At 44.6% G+C, this 17,358-nt stretch overlaps 1 protein-coding gene across 2 annotated transcripts in view; it reads right to left on the bottom strand.

Moving 5' to 3' along the window:
• Positions 1–5,481: 5,481 nt before the first annotated feature.
• The window catches only part of LOC129696571 (collectin-10-like), an 87,468-nt gene continuing 75,591 nt past the window's right edge, over positions 5,482–17,358 (bottom strand). For both annotated transcript variants that reach the window (XM_055634605.1, XM_055634606.1), the window contains one exon: positions 5,482–6,151. In XM_055634605.1, coding sequence (XP_055490580.1) covers positions 5,760–6,151 — 392 coding nt within the window. In that variant the 3' untranslated portion in view covers positions 5,482–5,759. The remainder of the gene's footprint in view (positions 6,152–17,358) is intronic.

The raw sequence follows: 17,358 nt of genomic DNA, 5'->3' as shown, positions 1-17,358 counted from the left end.
AAAAAGCTTGGAAGATTTAATTGAAAGACATAAGTCTTCAAGCCACTTAGCTTTCACCTTTTGTAATTAGGGATTGGATTAGGTTGGTAAAGTTGTTGTGTGAAAAAATTGGGCATCATATCTGAGGAAGGATGTGCTGCCTCTGGAGAGGGTCCAGAGGAGGTTTACAAGAATGATCTCAGGAATTAGTAGGTTAACTGATGATGAGCGTTTGTCGGCACTGGGCCTGTACTCGCTGGAATTTAGTAGAATTAGGGGGAACCTCATTGAAACGTACCGATAGTGAAAGGCCTGGATAGAGTGGATGTGGAGAGGATGTTTCCACTAGTGGGCGAATCTAGGATTAGAGGCCTCAGCATTAAAGGACGTTCCTTTAGGAAGGAAATGAGATGGAATTTCTTTAATGAGAGAGTGGTGAATCTGTGGATTACTTTGCAACAGAAGGCTCTGGAGGCCGTCAATCGATATTTTAAAAGTAGAGATAGATTCTTGATTAGTACGGTTCAGAGATTATGGGGAGAAGGCAGGAGAATTGGGTTAGGGGGAGAGATAGATCAGCCATGGTGGAGTAGACTTGATGGGCCAAATGGCCTAATTCTGCTCCTATCACATGACAGACCTTATGATCTTATGATCTATGACAGATATTTTCTTCTTTAAATCGATTTTGATCTTTTATGCTGTTTCAGTATACAAATTGAATAAAATATCTTCAATAGACATTAGGTGCAGGAGTAGGCCATTTGGTCATTTAAGCCAGCATCACCATTCACTGTGATCATGGCTGATCATCCACAATCAGTACCCCATTCCTGCCTTTCCCCCATATCCCCTGACTCCTCTATCTTTCAGAGATCTGTCCAGCTCTGTCTTGAAAGCCTACAGACAATTGGACTCCACCGCCCTCTGAGGCAGAGAATTCCACAGATTCACAACTCTCTGGGTGAAAAAGGTTTTCCTCATCTCTGTTCTAAATGGCTTACCCCTTATTCTTAAACTATGACCCCTGGTTTTGGACTCCCCCAAGATCGGGAACATGTTTCCTGCCTCTAGCGTGTCCAAACTCTTACTAATCTTATATGTTTCAATTAGATCCCTGCTCATCCTTCTAAATTCCCGATTATACAAGCCCAGCCGCTCCATTCTATCAACATATGACAGTCCCGCCATCCCGGGATTTAACCTTGTAAGCCTACGTTGCACTCCCTCAATAGCAAGAATGTCCTTCCTCAAATTAGGGGACCAAAACTGCACACAATACTCCAGGTGTGGTCTCACGTGGGCCCTGTACAACGGCAGAAGGACCTCTTTGCTCCTATACTCAACTCCTCTTGTTATGAAGGCCAACATGCCATTCGCTTTCTTCCCTGCCTGCTGTACCTGCTCTCTGTACTTCCCCTTCTCCTAACTTGACAACTTGCAATTAAAAATGTTAGCTCCCTCAGTCAACAGAGGGAGCTAACTGCCACTCTTCAGAATAAAGAGAGCATGTTCTGCCTTAAAATCCAGACTGCCAGTGGGAAACTGAACACTAAAGGTTTCCCAGAAATAAAATTAGAGATGCCTCATTATAAAACAGAATGTACTCTTTATTCAAATACTGGGGATTTTTTTTCTAATTTAAGAAGCACAATTAACCTCGCATTATGTGAATTAGTTTTTAAAATTCTTGCTGAGTAATATTTCAGGAGAATGCACTGCTAAATGGGCTTGGATATTAGATGAGCTCAATAAAACGGCGATTGTTTATTGAATCAGATTCCAAGAAACCAATTTATCTTACAATTGACCTTCTCTGCATTCTGTACCCGAAATATTAATTAATGTCATTTTCTCATAAATTGGTGCTGATCAATCAATCCTCGTGGGGTAATGGTTTACTCATGAGTTCGGACACAGGATATTTGAGGCGTGTTTACAAATGCCCGATTTATGTACCGCCTGCACACATCAACGAGCACTTAAGGACTAGTCAGATGCTGCAGGGCCACAGGCCATTGTTCTTGACACTGGATGGCATTTTGCGACATTGAACCCAAGAAGAATACACTCTGGTTAGCATGTTGATGTCCATTTTGTGAGTCCTGTCTAGTGATACTCCAAAGATAGACACAAAAAGCTGGAGTAACTTAGCGGGTCAGACAGCATCTCCGGAGAAAAGGAACAGGTGACATTTCGGGTCGAGACCCTTCTTGAGACTCCATCCAGGCCAACTTCAGTGCGCTTTTTAGTCAATAATCTCTATAACACGAGAAGTCTTTGTCTTGTTTGTGGCTGTGTGTGTGTGTGTCAATCTGGTTAATGATGGTAAATTCCTATTTTCTTCCAAACACTAGGCCACAGCCTTCCCATTTTCACACATCCTACTGACATTTTTCCCGTCAAGACGAGAAACATCTTCCCATTGCATTCCCACCTATATTTCCGAAGTTATTAATCATTTAAAGTTTTAAAAACAGACCAAAAACTCACCCATTTCGGACAATAAACTGAACTGATGTTGCAATGCCCTCGCAAGGAAGGAAGGGACACTCTGGGAGGGAGGGGCACTCCAGCGCTCGCGGTGAACGAGGAGTGGAGGCGGCTGCCGGTGCCCGACACCCAGTGGGTAGGGTGGTGCTGGAGCTTGAGTGAGGGCCGAGCCCGGGGCTTTGGATGGGGCCGTGACCGGGGACGAACCTGGGTCCGGGGTCAGAGACGGGGTCAGAGATGAAGTCGGGGTCAGCGCTGGAGCCCAGGGAGCAGCCGAGCTGACGGCTGTAGTCTACAGCCAGGCCGAGTATGAGAACCAGGCCGAGCTCCTGGCCCTGGAGATGCTCTACGACCTGGGTTGGTCCTGGGACAGGGAATTGGAGGAGGAGGAGGGAAATGAGGAGAAGGGAGATGGGGTGGGGAGTGGGGTGGTAGAGGGAGATGTGGTGGGGGGGGGGGGGTGTGGAGGAGGGAAATGTGGAGGGGGAGATGCCCCCTTCCTATCTAGCCTCACTCCCACCCCCTCTACCCCCTCCCTCTTTACCCCCCCTCCATCTCTACCCTCCTCCCTCTCCAGCCCTTGCTCTCTCCCTCCTCTCTACCCTCCCTCCCTCCCACTCGACCTCCTGCCTCTCCCTCTCTCTACCCCTCCCTCTTTTTCCATCTTCTCCCTCCCTCTCTGCCCTCTCCCTCTCTGCACCCTCCCTCTACTGTCCCTCTCCATTCCACTCCCGTCCCTCTCCCTCTCAACCCCCCTCCCCCTCCCTCTCTATCCCCCTCCCTCTCTACACCCCTCCCTCTCTACCACTCCTCCCTCTCTACCCCCTCCCGCTCTAGGGATTGAAGAGGGAGGGTGAAGAGGAGGGGGAAGGAGTGCTGGGGGATGAGGAGAAATAAGCCGTGCCTGCGCAGTTGGGGCTATGCGTGAGTGGTGCAATATTTCATTGGGGGAACGGGTGAGTGGTGGAATATTGCCTCAGGGAGCACTTGGTCTAGTAGCATTTAAACATAATCTGCAGTAAAACCTAAGAAGAGAATATGATTATTAGGCTTGGGCTAAATTATTCCATATCAGCTTTATTATTAACGAGATTTAAAATGCTTCTGCAGACTCTCTATTCTAATCTGGCAACCCACCTCTCAGGCATCTTCTATTGTGTAAAAAACTTGTGTTGCTGCTTTCCTGACATGTGAACTGTTCGCGTTATGGGAACAGAACCTGGTCATAACCTGGGGAAGACCTGCAATTAAAAATGTAAATCTTTATCCTGTTTTCTTGTCATCTTAAAATTTATTTCAAAGAACGGGATAATTCCTGCTTCAAACCCATCAGGTATGGAAGTGTGGAAACGCACACCTCCAGATTCAGGGACAGTTTCTTCCCAGCTGTAATCAGGCAACTGAATCACCCTACCACAACTAGAGAGCAGTCCTGAACTACTATCTACCTCATGGGTGACCTTCGGACTATCCTTGATTGGACTTTGCTGGCTTTAACTCACACTAAAGGTTATTCACTTATCGTGTATCTGTACACTGTAAATGGCTTGATTGTAATCATGTATTGTCTTTCCACTGACTGGATAACACGCATAAAAAGCTTTTCACTGTACCTCAGTACACGTGTAAATAAACTAAACTGTAAACTGTAAAGCTGCAAACAGGTTCCTCCATGTTGGGAATGTTGGGAAATTTCAGCATGAGGGTGAAGCAGAAGAGACAGTATTTTCTGGAAAAATCTTGGTGATTCTCACGGTGCTGTTGAACTGCACGAGGAGTGGTTCAGTTCTTCACTGTAAAAATATTAGCTAATGTGATATTCTTCAATTTCTTAATTTACTCAAATTCCAGTAACAAGGCAACTCTGGTTTTGTTGCTCATTTCTAATTGCCTATAAACTGAGTATCTTGCTGGGAAAACCACAATGTGTAGAAAGGAGCTGCAGATGCTGGTTTACACCGAAGATAGAAACAAAATGCTGGAGTGAAGCCCCTGGTGAAGCCCCTGTCCTACTGTACGAGGTAATTCAAGAGTTCTTCCGAGTTTTCCCCTGATCCGAACTCGGAGAATCTCCGTAGCGGGTCCGTAGGAGTTCATGGATGTCTCGTAGCAGCTCGTAATGCTAACGGTAGGTACTCGGGACATCCGGTAAACACGTGACGTTTTTTCATCCCTGCAAAAAATGTCCACGTGTAAAAAAATACTCATGATGAAAAAAATGGTTACTTTTTACTTGTACGAGCCGCTATGAGACATCCACGAACTCCTACGGACCCACTACGGATATTCTCCGAGTTCGAAGCAGGGGAAAACTCGGGAGAATTCTTGAATAACCTCGTACAGTGGGACGGGCTTAACTCAGCGGGTCAGGCAGCATCTCTGGATGGAAGGAATGGGTGACATTTCTAGTTGAGACCCTTCTTCAGACTTACATTGGGGGATTCACATGTAGAACAGTTGGGTAAGGACAGACAAAAGTGCTGGAGAAACTCAGCGTGTGCAGCAGCATCTATGGAGCGAAGGAAATAGGCAAAGTTTCGGGCCAAAACCCTTCTGAAGGGTTTCGGCCTGAAACGTTGCCTATTTCCTTCGCTCCACAGATGCAGCTACACCCGCTGACTTTCTCCAGCACTTTTGTCTACCTTCGATTTTCTAGCATCTGCAGTTCCTTCTTAAACAGTTGGGTAAGGACAGATTGACTACTGAAAGGACACTAATGAACCAGACATTTTTGATTATGGCAATCCGGTTTAATTTGTGGTAATTTTTTTTACAAATACTAACTTCTTTTAAATCTAGATTATTTCTGAATTCAAATTTCACAGTTCCCATGGTGGAACTTGGATTTGGGATTCTGAAATACCTAGTTCAAAAACTTAACCACAGCATCACTAATGTACCCATTACATGTTGTTATACAGTGATAGAGACCGACTGATAGTACTAAAAATTATAAGCTTGTAAGAAGTAGTGATGGAATAGATCAGATCACAGGGATCGCTGCAAGAATTGAATACTGGATTATTCTTTATTACGTTACAAAGCATACTTTTACAAAATGCCCAAAACAACAACATTATAGATCAGAGTGTACTTTTCTCATCAATGTTTTCTACCAATATTTGACTTTTAAATTGAAGATTATTGTACACAGTTTTATGAGTTGATATACAATCAGTAGAGCTAAATAATTGTTCTGAACTATGAACCCACTACAAGATATGAACAGACGCAGAGAACATCTGACATCAGCAATGACAATTATAGTCGGTGATAGGTAGATTAGATCATGAATTTTTCTTTAAAAATTCACAGACAAAATATATGGTGAGATGGCACTCCACGTCATTCCATCCTCCATCACTCACCAGCTCTACACAATCTTCACCACCAAAGGCATTGTTGGGTTCTCCAGGTCTCCAATGGCTGTAATTCTGCAGGGGGGTGGAGTCAGTGTACATGAACTGCCTTTCCTTTTCCAAATCATTCACACCAATAAACACTCGTGATAAGCCAGTCTTATTCACGTAGGCAGCAATCAATGAGTTTGTTTCTTCGTCCTTTGGCATTGCTAGTGACCCTCCTCTGACTTTGCAGTGCACAAGTGCAGCATTGTAATTCTTCCCTTCCTTTACAATCAGGTAGAATCTCTCTTCAGTCTCTTTGATGCCTGCAATTACTGTAGAGGGAGAAAGCAAAAGGTTTATGTTACTTTTCAACCAGTCGCCAGTAGTGTGTTCGCTTGGTGATCCATGTCTCTCATAGAAACATAGAAAATAGGTGCAGGAGGAGGCCATTCGGCCCTTTCAGCCAGCACCGCCATTCATTGTGATCATGGCTGATCATCCCCTATCAATAACCCGTGCCTGCCTTCTCCCCATATCCCTTGACTGCACTAGCCCCTAGAGCTCTATCTAACTCTCTCTTAAATCCATCCAGTGACTTGGCCTCCACTGCTCTCTGTGGCAGGGAATTCCACAAATTCACAACTCTCTGGGTGAAAAAGTTTTTTCTCACCTCAGTCTTAAATGACCTCTCCTTTATTCTAAGGGGAGGTCGACATTCTTATTCTCTCGAGATGAGCAAATTGGCAAAAGAACCTCTGCAGTAAAAAGACTGTTTGCAGATTTGATCTGGAGTGCGAGAAATAATTTTGGAAACAAATTTAACGGTACTGACTCAAACCATATACTTGGAAAGGCACTGTAAAATTTGCAGAGCCTGTTTCCATGCTAAATCTTTCCATAAATCAATTCTGAACGGCAATTTAAAATGAACAATAAATGGTAGCCTTGCCAGGGATATATATGTCTTGAAAATTGATTGAAAAAATAGTCTCACAGCGTGACGGTTGTGGAGAAGGAGGACGAAGTAGGGTCTCAACAGATGGTGTCAAGTGAAAGGTTATTCTGGATATGCTGCATTTCAGCGAGGCTTCCTGGCCCTGCTACCTATTAACCAGATCTGCAACCACAGTGCTGGAGGCATGTTTGTTTTACTACTACAAGTTATGTCCTATAAATGTCAGCCAGTGTCTGCAACATCTAAGATGACAAGTTGTTCTAACATCTCAAAGAAGACTTGCAGTTTCTTGCTCCACAAAATCACTGGTCTTCCAACGGGATCTTTGAAAGTGCGACTCATTTGCTACTAGATTTGGATATGTACCACTGAATATGATCAACTCCCAGATGGGAACAGTCTGTTTCTGATGACAACAGTCTCCTCTCAGGTAGCATTAAGCAGAGCTCTAATTGGAGTTGACTAGAAGTTCACGAGGACTTTGTCTGACCTCTGTCTGTGTTTCAATCGAAGCAGAATGGTATGGTCAGTGTATCGTGCACACCTATTTGGATAGAATGGGAGATAGAATTAGGCACATTGGCATCATGATGGGTGCAGGCATAGTGGGTCGAAGTGCCAGTTCCTGTGGTCTACTGATTTGCATTCTATGATATAATATTTGTTGCCACGAGGAGGACAAGGCCAGGGAGAATCTTGTGTATTTTCTTCATCTGTGACCTTCACCCAGGATGTTCAGTTGCAGTAATGGGTGATAAACTGTGTAATGCCAGATCCCAAAATGAGGGCCCTCCTGCAGCGAATTGTGGACGCAGCCCAGACCATCACACAAACCAACCTCCCTTCCATTAACTCATTTATAACTCGACTTGCCTCGGCAAGGCCAGCAGCATAATCAAAGACGAGTCGCACCTTGGCCACTCCCTCTTCTCCCCTCACCCATCAGGCAAAAGTTATAGAAGTGTGAAAACGCAGGGACAGTTTCTTCCCAGCTTGTCAGACAACCGAACCATACTACTGCATCCAGAGAGCACTCCTGAACCACTATCTACTACTAAAGACGGCATTTGACCCAGTCTGGCATCCAGGGTCCCTGATGCACTAAGGTCAAAGGACATCAAGGGGGCGACCACTACAATGGCACATCATACCTTGTACATCAAATTGTGGTTCTGAGTGGTCAATCATCCCAAACCCAGCACGAAAGAAGTTTGAAAACAACACAAATTAACATGATGTCTGACACAGTAAAGGAGCAATACTGTGGTAGATCTGCATTGTGGATGGTGCTGTTTTTAGATGCACATTAAACTTTGTGATGCAACTTTTAAAGAAGAGCAGAGGATTTTATTCTGGTATTCTCCATGATTATTTACGCTTTAAGCAGTGTCATTAAAAGATTACTTGTTCATGGACGTGGTGTTTGGGATAGCTTGCTCACATCGTCATAGCTGCTGGACTTCATCGTAACTGAACCTACACTTAAACGCTGGCAATGAGGAACTTTGGAATGAACTGAATTGTGTAATTTGAAGTCTTTTTTTCTCTCTTTTCAAAAGTATTTGCAAACAATTATAATTTCCTTTAGGGTGTTATCAGCACTCCTTGATATTTAAGGCCCTGTCCCACTTTCCTGAGTTACTCACAAACTCTCCCGAGTTTTCCCCTTGATTCGAACTCGGAGAATGTCGGGGAATGTCGGTAGCGAGCTCGTAAGAGGCCATAGGAGTGAGCCTGTGTGGAATGAGCTTCCAGTTGAAGTGGTGGAGGCAGGTTCGATTTTATCATTTAAAAATAGATTGGATAGGTATATGGATGGGAAAGGAATGGAGGGTTATGGTCTGAGTGCAGGTAGATGGGACTAGGGGAGAATAAGTACTCGGCACGGACTAGAAGGGCCGAGTTGGCCTGTTTCCATGCTGTCATTGTTATATGGTTATATAGGAGTCCGTAGATGTTTCATAGCGGCTCGTCATGCCAGCCGTAAGAACTCGGGGCATCAGGTAAGTTGGGACGCTTTTTCAACATGTTGAAAAATGTCTACAAGTAAAAAAAATAGCCCCAAGTACCTACGAATGGCTATTACCATATTTCTCCGAGTTCAAATTAAGGGGAAAACTTAGGAGAGTTCGTGAGTAACTCGGGAAAGTGGGACTGGGCCTTTAAGAGCAGTTCAATTGTTTTGCCTCAAGCTGGTTCGTGTCTACTTTTAAGGACCCGTTATGCTGGCTCGTTTCAGTAGAATTGATGCATATCTTTCCTTACAAGCTATTGCCCGCGGCTAAGTTAATGTGATTTAGATTTGGCCAGATCAAAGACAGATTCTACATACAAAAACACCAGCTGAAGTGAGGAAAAACAATGATGAGTGATTCATGGAATTTAAAAGGCATATGTTTCTTTGTGTGGAAACAAGTTAGACTCAAATTATCATTAAACGTGTTTTTTTTTAATTTATTTCAGTTTAGTTTAGAGATACAGAGCGGAAACAGGCCCTTCGGCCCACTGAGTCCACACCGACCAGCGATCCCCGCACATTCCTACACTCACAAGCGACAATTTTACATTTTTTATAACCAAGCTAATTAATCGACAAACCTGTACGGCCTTGGAGTGTGGGAGGAAACTGAGGATCTTGGAGAAAACCCACGCAGTTCACGGGAAGAACGTGCAAACTCCGTACAGGCAAGCACCCGTAGTCGGGATCGAACCTGGGACTCTGGTGCTGTAAGGTAGCAACTCTAACGCTGTGTCACCGTGCTGTCTTTTTAACAGCGTTAAAAGCGTTAATTTTAAAATCTGGAGAAGTAATTAGTTTAGTTGGTAGGAACAGCTGATTGAACTGATGAGCCTGGCATCCAGATGTTAGTGGGCAGACCAGGCCAGAGCAGGGGTGGTCAAGAGGGAAACTATAGACATAAGGAAAGGAATGCCTGGCAAGTAACAATGAGATTAACAAACTCCTCAGGAAGGCTGGCTCCATCTTGGGGCGGAGTTGGATTCATGGGAGGTGGTCTTGAAGGGGAGGATGCTCCTCAAACTGCGGAGCATCTTGGACAATACAGCTTGCCCCCTCCATGACACACTGGTTAACCTCAGGAGTACCTTCAGCAACAGACTGGCTCCACCAAGATGCAGGACTGAACGCCACAGGAGATCCTTCTTCTCTGTGCCTATCAAACTGTACAACTCCTCCCCGTTCCGTCGTGGGGTAGACTGAGTGACTCCCCTCCCCACCCCAATCCTCCCCAATCTTTGCACATCCCCAATTTTTTCCACTCATCACTTTAATTTCATGTTTCATGTATTTTGTTTTTTTGTGCCTGATGGCACATCAATTTCTCTCCTGGGATAAATAAAGTTTTATCATATCATAACAGGTGAGGGATGTGGGAGAAAGGAAGAGAGAGGGGAGAGATAGGTGTGTGTTTAGGTGAGGCACAGGGGTGAGTGGGGGCAGGGGGAGGAGAAGGAAGGGGGGGGGGGGGGGGGGGTGGGGACGGATGTAGTTACATAAAATTGCAGTATTCAATGTTCATACCATTGGACTTTAAGATAGCCAAGCGGAACTATGAGGTGCTGTTCCTCCAGTTTGCACGTGGCCTCATTCTGTCAATGGAGGAGGCCCAGTACCTCAGATTCAATTTCAGATTCAATTTTAATTGTCATTGTCAGTGTACAGTACAGAAACAACGAAATGCACTCAGAGACAACGAAATGCAGTACAGAAAGGTCAGTGTGGGAATGGGAAGAGGAGTTAAAATGGTTTGCAACCGGGCGATCCAGTAGACCTAGTCGGTCCAAGTGCAAATGCGCGGCAAAACGGTTATCAAGTCTACATTTGGTCTCGCCAATGTACAGGAGGCCACATTGGGTACACCAAATATAGTAGATGAGGTTGGAGGAGGTGCACATGAACATTTGTCTCACTTAAAAGGACTGCTGAGGTCCTTGGATGGAGGTGAGGGGCCAGTGTTACATCTCCGCGGTTGCTGGGGAAAATACCTATGGAGGGGGTCGGGCGGGAGGAGTGCAAGTTGGAGTTGCACTGGGGGCAGTCTCTACTGTGGAAAGGAGTGGGAATGGGAAGATGTAACTGGAGGAGTTGATGGAAATCTCGGATGTTCTTGAATGGAAAGCCTCATCTTTGGAACAGATGCAGTGGAGATGGAGATATTGAGAGTAGGGGATAGTTTCTTTGCAAGAGGCCGGGTAACATGGGGAGGGAGTGCAGTCCAGATAGCTGTGGGGGTCGATAGGTTTGTTGAAGATGTATGTCGATAGTCTGTCCCCTATGATGGCGATAGGGAGATCAAGAAAGAGGAGAGAGTTGTCAAAGATAGTCTATGTTAATTTGAGGGCAGGGTGGAAGTTAGTTGTAAGGTTAATGAAATCAACGGATTCTGCACAGGTGCAGGAGGAAGCTCCAATGCAGTTGTCAATGTAGCAGAGAAAGAGTTAGGGGATGGTGCCAGTGTATGTTTGGAACAAGGACTGTAACCGAAGTAAAGGCAGGCATACTTGGGCCCCATGCAAGTGCCTAAGGCTACACCTTTAACATGTAGAGCAAGTTGTTGAGGATGAGGCCAAGTTCTGCCAGGCAGAGGAGAGTGTTAGTAGATGGAAATTGATTGAGTCTTTGTTCGACGTAGAACCGGAGAGCCATGAGACCTTCCTGGCAACAAAAGCTTTTCACTGTGCCACTGTACACGTGACATTAAACTAAAATGAACTGGGAGGTGATGGAGATGGGGCCATGAGACAGTGGGGGGGGGGGGGGTGATCTAGAAATTGAACACTATTGAGGAGTTAAAGGGCAGTTAAAGGGCATATGAGGTGTCTCGGATGTAAGATGGCAGAGACTGGATATGGGTAATAGGATGGAATCAAGGTATTTGGAGATGAGTTCTGTGATGCAGGAACAGAAATGGGTGCAGCTAGTTGCAAGTATATCTATAATATTTTATTACCTAATAAGAATAAGAGCCAGGGCTGGAGTGCGGTCCATTAGGAACTAAGGTGACTCTCTTTGTATGGAGCCACATGCAGTGAATGAAAAAGAACATAGCTGGGTGGATAGTAGGAGCTTTTCCCGGTGGCTGAGGAATCTGTAATTAGAGGGCATGTGTTTATGCTAAAGTATAAGATCCATTTGGGTGTGCGCATCAATAATTTTATAGAACTGCACATTTACAATGATTTACAATCTGATGGGTTCTTAGTACAACAGCCTAGCCAACTTAAATGATTTTATTATAGTGTTGAGAAATGGCTCCCTGGATATACAAACAACCGGAATATTAATTAATAGAACAAATGTACCTTGAACTATATGTGAACTGGCAAAGATATGTTTTTAACTATGAGTTATTACAGCAGTAGGCCACTTAATGTCTTCCTTAACCTTATTTCAATAGGACAATGATGTTTGATTACTGCTGGAGAATTACATATGAACAGTTTTATTTCTGTGAAAACTTGTTCTTGTTTGTATTAACTAGCTGTTGGGCCTATCCCATAGTTCCTAGAAATGCTGGTACTCTGCCCCACCCTGCCAATGCTGGCCCTCAAGTACCCATCTGTACTAATCCCATTTACCATCACTTGGTCCATAGCTTCCTACACGTTCTTGACTTATATACTCATCTAGTTACTACTTAAATGCAGTGTGAAAGTTTGCCTCCAACACCCTCGTGGGCAATATAATGCACCACAAAATATGTATAAGGAATAACAGATCCGCTTTCCTTGTGAATGAAACTCAAATATTCTGTGTGCCTGAAGAAGGGTCTTAACTCAAAATGTCACGTGTTCCTGTTCTCCAGAGATGCTGTCTGCCCGCTGAGTTACTTGAGCTTTTTACATAGAAACATAGAAACATAGAAATCAGGTGCAGGAGTAGGCCATTCGGCCCTTCGAGCCTGCACCGCCATTCAATATGATCATGGCTGATCATCCAACTCAGTATCCCGTACCTGCCTTCTCTCCATACCCCCTGATCCCCTTAGCCACAAGGGCCACATCTAACTCCCTCTTAAATATAGCCAATGAACTGGCCTCAACTACCCTCTGTGGCAGAGAGTTCCAGAGATTCACCACTCTCTGTGTGAAAAAAGTTCTTCTCATCTCGGTTTTAAAGGATTTCCCCCTTATCCTTAAGCTGTGACCCCTTGTCCTGGACTTCCCAACATCGGGAACAATCTTCCTGCATCTAGCCTGTCCAACCCCTTAAGAATGTTGTAAGTTTCTATAAGATCCCCTCTCAATCTTCTAAATTCTAGAGAGTATAAACCAAGTCTATCCAGTCTTTCTTCATAAGACAGTCCTGACATCCCAGGAATCAGTCTGGTGAACCTTCTCTGCACTCCCTCTATGGCAATAATGTCCTTCCTCAGATTTGGAGACCAAAACTGTACGCAATACTCCAGGTGTGGTCTCATCAAGACCCTGTACAACTGCAGTAGAACCTCTCTGCTCCTATACTCAAATCCTTTTGCAATGAAAGCTAACATACCATTCGCTTTCTTTACTGCCTGCTGCACCTGCATGCCTACCTTCAATGACTGGTGTACCATGACACCCAGGTCTCGCTGCATCTCCCCCTTTCCGAATCGGCCACCATTTAGATAATAGTCTGCTTTCCCGTTTTTGCCACCAAAATGGATAACCGACGTTGGAGTTTTGATCATCCCTATGAGAAGGCTTATAAATCAGGCTGTCCATAGCGGGGACTGTAGAGGGATGATGGCCCCGAACACGGTGAACGAAGGAGGAAGAATGACTGAAAGTTATTGCCTTCCAACACAGTGAAGAATGTTGATTCCGCTGTGGTGGATGTTCATGTTCAATTCTATTGTGTGTTGTGCTCTTTTTGATTGTATGGCTGCATGGTAACTCATTTCACTGTTCCTTAATTGGTGCATGTGACAAATAAACTTGAACCTTGAACCTTGAATTGGGATGAGAAGGCAGTGAGGGTGGAAGATTGCAGAAATAACAGAACAAATATCAAAGAGGGGGTTTGCCCAGGGGAATGATGGGGGAGAGGTTGGGGGGGAGGGGTGGGTATTAGACTTGGTGGTGGTGATGGATGGACATTCGGTACATGAGAACTCCAACTACTTCGATGGTTCAGTGTCAGAGTGGCAGAATACTCAGGCTTTTGGATGTAATTTTTATTAATATCCCAACACAATATTCAAACCTCTTTGTTGGAAGTTCAACATTTTTAAGAGTAATTTTCCAGTGGGCCAGGTCATTTAAAAGGGTCATTTAAAAACGCTGACACTGGACCCGAGGAAAGGAAGCATGACGAACATCACGCCACAACCAGACGTCAGCGTGTGGAAAATATAATTTACTGAAGTAAATCATTGGGACAGGCAGCACCTCTGGAGAGAAGGAATAGGTGACATTTCAGGTCGAGACCCTTCTTCAGACCCAAAACATCACCCAAATTCTTCTCTCCAGGCATGCTGAGTTAATCCATTTTTTTGTGTCTATCTTCGGTTTAAACCCGCATCCGCAGTTCCTTCCTATACAAATATAATTTACTTTCTGTCTTTTCTGAAGTCCATAGAAAACTGTTTTCAAGAATTGTTTTAATTATTTTTAACTGAACGTTGGGAGAGGTTACATATTCAACGAATTACATTGTGACTGAGAACAATTCACTTTATCATTGAAACAAAAGTTGAAAAGCATGTTATTTATGCAGGCTGTATCTAGAACAATCATATTCATCAATATCATAATCATACTTTATTGGCCAAGTATGTTTTCCAACATACGGGGATTTTGATTTGCCATGCAGTCATACCTTTAAAAAGCAACAAAACACACAAAATATATTTTAACATGATCATCCACCACAGTGACTCCTCCACATTCCTCACTGTGATGGAAGGCGAATAAAAGTTAAATCTCTTCCCCTCTTTGTTCTCCCGCAGTCAGGGGCCTCGAACCTTCCATTGACAGGACGTTCTTGGCTCCCGTAGTCAGCGGCGGTCAGGCCTTCCGCGTCGAGGCAGTCAAGCTCCTGTTTCGAGGGGATGTCAGCTCCCTGCGCCGGGTGATCAACCCCGGGTCGGGGCTGGTCGAACCTTCTGCGTCGTTTGGAACTACTCAACATCGGTCTCTACCCAAGACTGCGAGAGCTCCTCGATGTTGAAATCCGTAGGCCGCGGTTGGAGTGTCGATCCCAGGCAAGGGATCACAGGCTCCACTGTGGGGCTCAAAGTCAGTCCCGAGCAAGGTCTCTAGATCCATGATGTTAGCCCGCAGAGCGACCGGAGATACGATCCGGAAAACAATAGCATCTCCGGTAAGGTAAGAGATTGGTGGTGCTAGATAACAGGTGCAATTAGCATCTGTTATCTAGCAGAACATTTTCCTGTAATTCTTTCCTTTTTCAATCTACTGCAACAGTTAAATCATATTTCAAAAGTCAATTATCCCAACCATTCAATTATTATTTAAATGATTTCCACAGAAGAGAGTTTGCACAGTGAATACTGAGAACTGATTTGATTCTTGGAACTATCGCAACCAAGTTTAATGTTTTATCCTACTCATTTCCTCTTGGCTGCATCCTACAATAGTTTAGAAGGAACTGCAGATGCTGGAAAATCGAAGGTTGAAAAAATGCTGGTGGAGTCCATGTGGGCCAGGAATCGTTTGTTGAAGGCGTGGATCTTCCGGAGGATGAAGTAGAGTTGGGGTCCGTTACAGGTCTGGGTGAGTGAGGCCCGAAGTTTCGGGAGAGTCAAAGCGAGGTCCTGCTGGTGCCGGCGCATCGCAGCCAGAGTAGGTCTCAGAGCGCGGAAGGAGAATTGCCGTGTATGGCGGCAGATAGCCAGTCGGTATCTTTAGTCCGGGTTGGGTCCGAACTGGGAAATTTGTTGAACTTGTTCGTTGTTAGATTTTCTCCATCTATAACCTTCCCTGCAGGTTATCGGTGAAGGATTTAGGTTGCTTTTAACCCCCAGCTCAATAAACTGTGAGCAGAATATGAACTCTTGCATTTTACAAGCATTTCACAAGAGTCATATTAAATAGTATTTTTTAAGTTTAGTTTAGTTTAGAGATGCAGTGCGGAAACAGGCCCTTCGGCCCACCGAGTCTGCACCGACCAACGATCCCAGCACATTAACACTACCCTACACACACTAGGGACAATTTACATTTATACTAAGCCAATTAACCTACAAACCTCTACTTCTTTGGAGTGTGGGAGGAAACCGAAGATCTCGGAGAAAACCCACGCAGGTCGCGGGGAGAACATACAAACTCCGTAAAGACAGCACCCATAGTCAGGATCGAACCCGGGTCTCTGGCGCCGTAAGGCAGTAACTCTATTGCTGGTTTTCTTTTTTTTTCTTATTTAAATTAAAAATTGACTTTTCACATTTCACATAGGGTGGTAGAGCTTTCTGCTTTCTCCATCATGACGACAATGGAGCGTCGGGGTCACCAATGTGGTGCGTAGGTCTCGAAACGATAGAAAGGAGTCAGGTATTTCGAGAGGCACCTTTATTTGTGTTCCTCCCGGTTGTAGGGAAGTCCACATGAGAGAAAGATGGCACCCAAACCCCTGCCTTTAAACCCTCTTGTTAAGGGCCGCCTCCGGACTGAACCACTCCCGTGCCGAGGGGTTCGACAGTTAGGATGGCCCGACCCTTGGGACCGCCACAAAAGTAATTTAAAAGAAAATGTTTCAGATTCACAATGTAGCAGAAGCCAGCTCAATAATTCAAAGCAATTCCTGATGCAGGAAGATAAAAATGCTGGAGAAACTCAGCGGGTGAGGCAGCATCTAGGGAGCAAAGGAAATAGGCAACGTTTCGGGTCGAAACCCTTCTTCAGACTTCATGTTATTTACCAGTCTGAAGAAGGGTTTTGTCCCGAAACATTGCCTATTCCCTTCGCTCCATAAATGCTGCCTCACCCGCTAAGTTTCTCCAGCATTTTTGTCTACCATCGATTTTCCAGCATCTGCAGTTCCTTCTTAAACATCCTGAGGGAGGAATCTATTTTGTCTTTGTCACTGAACATTTGTCACTGAATTACTTGAGGGTATCAGAAAGTCATCTAAAAGCTGGAAAAAAAAAGAGTTTGAAGCAGCCTCTTAAGGGAGGAAGGAGAAGGAGAAAATCTAGCTGTTGGGGAGCAGATTTCAGGGCTTGGATACCGCTATTGCCAATAGCGCGATGAATTGGCTGGAAGAACAAAGAACTGGAACTGGATGAACCATGAAATCGCAGGGAGTTTAAGGGTTGCCTTTCAAGTGATAAAGAGAGAAAATAACTTGAAGAGAGATGAAATGTAGGATCAAAATATTTTAGACACAAAACGCTACAGTAACTCAGCGGATCAGACAGCATCTCTGGAGAAAAGGAATAGGTAACATTATGGGTCGATTGATATGGGGAGAAGGCAAAAACGGGGTACTGATTGTGGATGATCAGCCATGATCGTTTTGAATGGCGGTGCTGGTTCGAAGGGCCAAATGGCCTAATCCTGCACCTATTGTCTAAGTGTCGAGACCCTTCTTCAGACCGTTTCCTACACATGAAAGTGTGTTAA

This window comes from Leucoraja erinacea, chromosome 4 (assembly GCF_028641065.1).
Source record: "Leucoraja erinacea ecotype New England chromosome 4, Leri_hhj_1, whole genome shotgun sequence".
Lineage (NCBI taxonomy): Eukaryota > Metazoa > Chordata > Chondrichthyes > Rajiformes > Rajidae > Leucoraja > Leucoraja erinaceus.
Note: the sequence above shows the minus strand (reverse complement) of the source record. Positions and strands in the feature narration are given on the sequence as shown.